Raw genomic sequence first — 8,702 nt, 5'->3', positions numbered from 1 at the left:
CAAAAAAAAACTGTTACAGTTATTTGGCAGACTCTAGAAACTGACACTGCACTGAATGTGTAAATCATCAGTTCGTGCATGTTCAATTCTGGGATTTAAACCCATGGACTTTGTTAGCACCATTCTATACTGTTTGAGCTATTTGAGCTTTGTATGGGTGGTTTTCCACACTTCTTCTGTTTAAAGTGCTTTACAGTATTACAATAGCCCTAATTTTACAGTTAAATTCAGCATTAAACAGAAGTTGTGATAGTCTTTTCTTCTGCATTGTGACACTCACAATGTATTCTGTATTTTGACCACTAAAGTTATCTGATTAACTGCTGGTTAACACAACAAGTATCTAATCACTCAATCACATTGTAGCAACTTAATCCTTTTATATGTTGAAGATTAAGACGATTTGCTAAAGTTCAAATTGAGCATCAGAATGGGAAAGAAAGGTGATTTATGTGACTTTGAACATGGCATGGTTGTTGCTGTCAGACGGTGTGAGTATTTCAGAAACTGCTGATCTGGGATTTTCAGAGAACATAAAATATCCAGTGAGCAGCAGTTCTGTGATGAACATGTGATGAAAATACCTTGCTGATGCCAGAATCTGATGTCAGAGGAGAATGGCCAGACTGGTCTGAGCTGATTCAAACGCAGTAACTCGTAAATCTGCTTGTTGTGGACCAGGTGCCATCTTGTCAGCTAAGAACAAGAAACTGAGGCTAAAATTCACACGACTCACCAAAATTGGACAATAGAAGATTGGAAAAACATTGCCTGGGTCTGATGAGTCTCGATTTCTGCCGCAACATTCAGATGGTATAGAGTCAGAATTTGGTGTAAACAAAATGAATCTATCCTGCCTTGTATCAACGGTTCAGGCTGGTGGTGATGGTGTAATGGTTAACTGAATATTTTTCACCTTTCTGGGCCCCTTAGTACCAAATGAGCATAGCTTGTGTAAACCCTCACACCCGGGTCTCCGGCATGAGAGTCAGGCGCGCTAACAAGGAGGCTTAAGACATCAGCCTCTAGCGTCTGTCGCTAGAGCGCCTATTGAGATCGGGGAGTGAGGTTTACTTGCACAGCAACTACTAGCTGGCCTCTGTTACACTTGCTCTACCTGATATTGTTGCTGTCATGTCCATTCCTTTATGACCACAGTTACGTTGAGTGAACTAAATAAATAAAGGAGAGCTGGATCCAAATGCAGTGAGTTTAAAAAAGTAAACATATTAACAACACCAACACGGAGAACCAGGAAGCCAGGGAGCTGAATGAGAGAACCAAACATAAAATGCATGTAAGACAAGACATTTACAAGGAACACAAGAAACACTGGGGTTTAAATACACAAGGGGTAATTGGCTGGTGCTGATGGGACTGAAGACCACCACAGCAGAGTAGAAAGGGCTAAGTTCCCCATGTTGGAGCAGAAGATCATCAAACCGTAGCCGAGGACCACCGCGGTGGAGCAGGCATCACTGGTGACCACCACAACAGAGCTGGTGGGGCCAAAGACCACCACGTCGGAGCTGAAGATCCCCAGGGCAGATCTGGCATTACTGGAGACCACTACGACTGATCAGGTGACAATGGAACACAGAATACAGAAAGGTTAGGGTTGGCCTCAGGGGTCATGTCAAAGCAGGCATGCTCGGGGGTGTCCTCCACGGTCATAACGGGACTGGCCAACCCGGTCTCATCCCAAGACGTCATATAACTGACGTTTTGGGACGTCTTTTGACCATACGTCAATATTCGCCTTTTTAGGGCCCCCTTAAATGTCGGTAGATGAGGTATGGGATCCTAACTCTACCCCAGACCTAAACCTAACCCGTTACCTAAGTGACGTTAAAGGTAAAGCGTCAGTTGTATGACGGCCCAGGATCGCCATCTACCGACGTTTAAGGGGGCCCTAAAAAGGCGGAAATTGACGTATGGTCAAAAGACGTCCCAAGACGTCAGTTATATGACTTTTTGGGATGAGACCGTGTTAGACTGGCAGGGTGTTCCAGGCTGGTGTTCTTTGAAGTTCATAAACTGGTCATGGAGAATTAGGGACAACCTCCATGGTCTTATCAGTGCAAACAAGAGACTTTTGGGCTGAAGCAGGCTCTGGAGCAGACTCATGGGCTTGAGAGTGTGTGACCCAAACACACAAAATGGCCATCCGTGTAACAGGGAGTGCAACTGCCAGTAGGACCACCTCTGAGGCTCCCAGACCACCGCAGAGATGTCAGCTGCTCGTATCAACGTAAGCTGTGTCCTCCAAAATGGAAGGCAATCTCAAACACCTAGGAATCACCTTGATAACTTCCTATGCAACGTTCATGATGACCAGAAACACGGATGTGTAATGCTAAGTTTATATAAAACTCTAATGTCCAACTATATCGTACAACGGCATAATTGAACTGACTGATATGGCGTGAACATAAAATATTAAATGTTGTGAATGTATTCCACCCTCTGCTGAGACAAATGTCATGAATAGGTTGTTTGGAGGGGGAGGGGAGGTTAATGCTGTTGATTAAAGATGAGCAAGTGCACAAGAATTTAAAAAAAATGATGTGTGGATAAATAATTTATAATAAACAGTGCAAAAGGATGTAAAAAATATTAAATAAGAATTGTTCATTTTGATTTGATACATGGTGACTTTATAGTCGTCATGAAATGGAAGTTGTGATTGTCTTTTCTTCCATATTATGACGTATCTGAGTGAAACGGCTTCTCGGAGAAGAAAGCGTATAAGGTATGACTTCATTTTGTTCATCAGGAATTGATTGCATCATTGTGGGTTGCTATACTGTGATCTCATATGAGTGACAGGTTTCCCCGCCCTCACGCCAGTAATATGTAAAATGTAACTGATGATCTTACTAATAAAATGTAGTGATTATATGGATTATTTTATTATATATAAAAAAATTATATCCAGTATATACATGAAAATGTTTCTTAGATATATACAGTGTATTTAAATATAAAATAATTATACAAAGTGCACCCACATATATTATTTAAACACAAACTTTTATTTTGGATGTGATTAATCGCGATTAATCGTTTGGCAGCCCTAATTTATAATAAACACTGCAAAATTGTCCATTTTGATTTATTGGCGTCTTTAATGTTAAAAAAAAAAAAACATTTCTTAAATACGATTAAAAACCCCAGGTTCTCAGGTTTATTTTTTATTTATTTGTGTGTGTGTGTGTGTGTGTGTGTGTGTACAGTGGGGCCAAAAAGCATTTAGTCAGCCACTGATTGTGCAAGTTCTCCTACTTAGAATAATGAGAGAGGTCTGTAATTTTCATAGGTACACTTCAACTATGAAAGACAAAATGAGGGGGAAAAAATCCAGGAAATCACATTGTAGGATTTTTAAAGAATTTATTTGTAAATTATGGTGGAAAATAAGTATTTGGTCACCCACAAACCAGCAAGATTTCACAGACCTGTAACAACTTCTTTAAGAAGCTCTTATGTCCTCAACTGGTACCTGTATTATAGATTCAAAAACAGTCACACTCCAAACTCAACCATGGCCAAGACCAAAGAGCTGTCGAAGGACACCAGGAAGAAAATTGTAGACCTGCACCAGGCTGGGAAGAGTGAAACTCTGGGGCGGCAGTGGCTCATGTAGATTGTCTACAAACCAAAAGGTTGGTGGTTCAATCCTCGGTTCCACCTGACCAAGTGTCGAGGTGTCCATGCGTAAGACATCTAACCACAGCTGCTCCCGACGAGCTGGATGCCTTGCATGGCTGACACCGCACACACACACATTCATACATTGGTGAATGGGTGAATGTGAGGCAATATGTTAAGCGCTGTGGTGGCCATTAGGTCTATGAAAGTGCTATATAAATGCAGTCCATTTACCAAACTACAATAGGCAAGCAGCTTGGTGTGAAGAAATCAACTGTGGAAATGGAAGACATACAAGACCACTGATAATCTCCCTCGACCTGGGGATCATGCTTTGGAGCTGTTTTTCTGCAAAGGGGACAGGAAAACTGATCCGTGTTGAGGGAAGAATGAACGGGGGCCGGCCATGTATCGTGAGATACAGGAAATATTTATTTTCCACCATAATTTACAAATAAATTATTTAAAAATCACACAATGTGATTAGTTGACACATAGTTGAAGTGTAGGCCTACCTATGATGAAAATTACAGACCTCTCTCATTATTCTAAGTAGGAGAACTTGTACAATCAGTGGCTGACTAAATACTTTTTGGCCCCACTGTGTGAAGTGTTAATGTTAAAGGTTGCTCTTTTTTTCATAGCAGGAGAATTGTGTGTTACAATCCAGTTAAGGTTAGGGCTTGACCCCAACATAAAAAAATACAATAAAAGGGGTTTTAAAACCCCTAGCTTTCCCTCAGTCTGGGCAACCAGAGAGGAAAGGGAAATGTTGACACTCTTCCTCTGAAGTCTTTTGAGTTCATCCAATAGCCTACACAGAGACATACAAGTTTACACTCATAATAGGCTACAGAGCGATACTTTGCTTCTTTAAACTTATTGTTTACTCAGTTTGTGATTATTAACTTTTGCTAAAACGTGTGCGTGTCAAGGTCACATTTATTTTTAAAAACTTACTAATGCCAAAATCACATGGACTAACACCTCCGACAGGCGTGAGATGGACCTGTTGCCAGTCTCTTTTCAAGAGGTTTTTTTCTGGACGTTCACTGTCTCCACCACCTTTACCGTTTAGAAGGACAACAGGAGTCACTCACAGCAGTCTAGTAATGATGTAACACGCTCTTAAAATCAGTTCTGCCACCTGTGCGCTTTTATATGGTGTCAGTGCGATGAGCGCGTGACTGAGAGAAGAGCGCGCGGCGCAGTCATTCGCTCCTCCGCTCGGAACTGTGACGGGATGTCAGCCGCTACTCGTAGAAACTCGTCCAAAACCAGGAACGACGTGGGGTCCGATCCGGACAGAATTCGGACGATACGTAGAGAGCTGTCTGATGAGTATACACACAATGAACGGGATAGTATGGAGTCTTCATTTAAAGGTAGGGCTAGAGCTGAACGACCAACATAGAGAATTAAACGAGAGAGAGAGAGAGAGAGAAAAAAAAAAACGAATTCTTAACAAGTTTGTAAGACATTATTATATTGTATAGTCTCTCTCTCTCTCTCTCTCTCTCTCTCTCTCTCTCTCTCTCTCTCTCTCTCTCTCTCTCTCTCTCTCTCTCTCTCTCTCTCTCTCTCTCTCTTTCTTTCTTAAAATGCAAAAAAAAAAAAAAAAACATGTTATCTATCTAATATTGTTTTAATTAGTAATCATCATTTCACTGGCCTTGTCTGTCCTTCATTTCACATTCCATCCTGTTAGTCTTTTGTAAAATAGGCAACCTGTAACTAAGCCAGGAAGTGATATTAACATTTTTGGGTGGGAAAGCAACAGCACAAACAAAATTATTAGTAATAAAACATCAAATAGCATAATTAGTTGTCATGCATGTTACCTCCATGTTAATAAGCCATGGCTAACATAGTTATTTATTTCCATCATAGTTTCCTGTATAATTAAGTAATAATTAATAAAGTTTAAATGTAGACTTCACCACAGTTTTTCTGAAAGTCGGATGAAGGCCTATACATATTTTTTTTCCTTCAGACGCTAAGGAACAGAAATGATCCACATCATTGTAAGGCTCAAGATTAAGAGAGTGTGCAAATTACTTTTCAGGTTATAAGACCTCAAGAGGAAGTGTCAAAGGAACTTCAGGAGCTTCTGATGATAATATACCAACAGGTAACCCCAGCTCTTATAAATGAACTAATTTAATACACTATGGCTGACGGGAATACATCTTGTTTAGTGTAAAAGACCTCCATTTACCTTATATACAGTAATAACACAATATCAATTAAAATTCTAGGTTAGTTTAGTTTATTTGTATAGCACATTTTATTTGTGCATATTCGTAAAATTTATCCATTTGTATTAATCTCTGCATTTCCATGCAGCGTTTTTATATGATATCCCAAAATTCATATAAAATAGGTGGATGGCAACATACTGAACTGTTATGTGACAGGAATGGAGATACTCTTTCACATGCTAGAAGGGAAATACAGTACACTGTAAAAAAATATTGATGGTTTAACTTAAAAAAGTAAGTAACCTGGTTGCCTTAAAATTTTAAGTTCATTGAACTGGAAAAAGTGAGTTAATACAATGAAGGAGATTAATTTAACCATCAAAAACTCAAAATTATATGTTATCTGAACTAAATAAATTATTTAAGTTGATTTGACAAAAGAAGATATGTTGTGATAACAAATCTTGAACATATTTTTTACAGTGTATGCGATTTCGCATGCAGCCAGAGTCATTCCTCAAAATAACTTTGTTTATGTTTCACAGAAGAAAGGGTGGGTAAATGATGACAGAATTTTAATTGTTTGGTGATCTATCCATCTAATTGAACTCTGGCCTCTGGTGACACTCCAAAAAAAAGTAACTTTTAGAGATCATTGTACTTTACAAAGCCCATTGACTGTCACTTATTAACCCGCTCTGTTACACACAGCAGTGAAACATCACATGACTATGGTAAAATCCCAAATCTAAAATGTGGATTGAACCATGAATATTGCTCTAGTCTAGAAATTAATCTTTCAGGTTTTTTTTATAACTGAATATAGTAGAACTACACCTGGGATTTACAGCAGTATAAAGGCCAGATAGGTTTATTACATCACCAGCTAAATCCATTTTCCATACACATTTACTAGTGCTGACTGAAATGTTTTCCATGTGGCGGCTGATCCGTTAATGTTGGATGCAGTGGTAGATATAATGTTGCATGTGTTTCCTGTTGCAGTGTTGGCTATGCAGCTGGCTTTGGTGGAGGGGCCAGATGGACTTCCTGCCGATGAGGGCACACAGGAAGTGCTCAGCAGGAAACTTTGTGTGCTGGAAGCTGACCTCTCAAGGGTCACGACCTTAATCTCTGTATGGGCATCCCTATTTGGAATACATAAAATATCCAAAACCTTAAACACACACATTTAACACACTGGTTTCCCTGTCTTGCAGGAACTGTCCGCTCACTTTGTATCCATCAACAGTGAAGAAAGGACTATATTTATCACTTTTAAAACCCTTGAAGAAATATGGAAGTTCAGCACATACCACAGAATGGGTCCGTTCTTGTTTCAGTGTCTCAAAAATGTTGTATCATACTGTGTTTATTAATAATGGCAATTGTTTTTTTGCAAACACTGAGTACGGCACACAATACCAGGCCAAAAGTTTGGAATTGAGATTTTTTTAATGTTCGTGAAAGAATCTATTTCATCAAAAATACATCGAAAACATAATATTTTGATTTTTTTTTTTCAAAATCTATTTTAAAATGTAATTTATTCCTGTTATACTCCATTACTCCAGTTTTCAGTGTCACACGACACTTCAGAAATCATTCAAAAACATCTTGGTGATTCTGAACTTTTGACTAGTAGTGTATATTAAAGCTTAATATCTCATATGACGTTTCCTCCAGGCTTCTTGGGTCAGTGTATGGAAAACCTTCTCATGGATCAGGAGTTCTGGTTAATCTCTCTTGATCAGCATTCAGGAATTGAGATCTCAATTAAAGAAGAGACACTAAATCTGATGTATAAAGGCTTTCTAATGCAAGAAGGTAATACATATTGCTTATAAATAGGGTTGGGTATCGAGAATCGAGTATCGATTGGAACCGAGACTAACTTTTCGTTTTTCCCGGAATCGTTCAAAAGTTAAAATTTCGATTCCTAGTTTTGATATTCACAGTCCGCCGAGCGGAAGAAGAAACCGCTGAACAACACCAACGAAGAAGCGTCTACCGGAAATGTTGGTATTACCACGCGAGTCGAACATGAGAACCTTAGGTCGGCGATCCAAAGTGTGGCTTCACTTTTCTAAAAATAACAAAATCTCGGCAAAATGCAAAATTTGTGACAAAAGGAGTATTTTTACAGAAGGAGTATTTCCTTCAGAAAGGCCGTTGGTTAGCAAGATTAGCTACTATTTTTTGACCCTGCCTCTTAAAAGAATCGGAATCGAGAATCGTTAGGAACCGGAATCGAAATAAGGAATCGGAATCAGAATCGTTCAAATTCAAACGATACCCAACCCTACTTATGAACACTATACTTAATGAATGAGATTAAAGCTCGCTAAAGTTATTTATAATAAAAATGTCTTGTTTACTTTTGAGGGTCTTTCTTTGGATGCTGCACAGCAAATCAGATGTTTGATAGCTCTACTTCAGGTAGCGACCTTTATTTGGAGAAGGGGGATATCGCCCTGTTTGAGCCTCCATTTCTAGGGTCAGGGTGGACAGTGCTTTCACTGGCAGATGGGTCTAGAGGAACCAAACCAAAACCAGCTCTGGAGCCAGTCTTACCCTTTCATGAGTATGTGTCACCTTCTATATTTCATTTGAACTTATAGTCATAAAATCAACAGAGCACCCATAACTAAGAACAATTAATTTTCTTTACTTCCCAAGGTGGTTTCTAAAGTCCTGCCCAGAGACTGTATTAGTGGGTGGTGGAAAAGACACTAGTGACCTTCCATTACTGATTGGTGAGAAAACTTTTAAATAATTGTACTTTATTTTGTATATACTGTATACACGTTACCATTCAAAATATTGGGGGTGGTATTCTTTTAAAAGAAG

At 39.1% G+C, this 8,702-nt stretch overlaps 1 protein-coding gene across 2 annotated transcripts in view; it reads left to right on the top strand.

Moving 5' to 3' along the window:
- The first annotated feature begins 4,713 nt into the window (after positions 1-4,713).
- sh3tc1 (SH3 domain and tetratricopeptide repeats 1) overlaps positions 4,714-8,702 on the top strand; it is a 28,822-nt gene continuing 24,833 nt past the window's right edge. The window contains exons 1-7 of one of the 2 annotated variants that reach the window (XM_039669296.2): positions 4,714-5,036; positions 5,717-5,782; positions 6,858-6,988; positions 7,073-7,178; positions 7,539-7,679; positions 8,238-8,436; positions 8,532-8,608. In XM_039669296.2, coding sequence (XP_039525230.2) covers positions 4,895-5,036; positions 5,717-5,782; positions 6,858-6,988; positions 7,073-7,178; positions 7,539-7,679; positions 8,238-8,436; positions 8,532-8,608 — 862 coding nt within the window. In that variant the 5' untranslated portion in view covers positions 4,714-4,894. The remainder of the gene's footprint in view (positions 5,037-5,716; positions 5,783-6,857; positions 6,989-7,072; positions 7,179-7,538; positions 7,680-8,237; positions 8,437-8,531; positions 8,609-8,702) is intronic. The other variant, XM_039669295.2, reaches the window with a different exon arrangement.

This window comes from Pimephales promelas, chromosome 1, assembly GCF_988280905.1.
Source record: "Pimephales promelas chromosome 1, fPimPro1.hap1.1, whole genome shotgun sequence".
Lineage (NCBI taxonomy): Eukaryota > Metazoa > Chordata > Actinopteri > Cypriniformes > Leuciscidae > Pimephales > Pimephales promelas.
The sequence above is the reverse complement of the archived record's forward strand: the minus strand, read 5'-3'. Positions and strand labels throughout refer to the sequence as shown.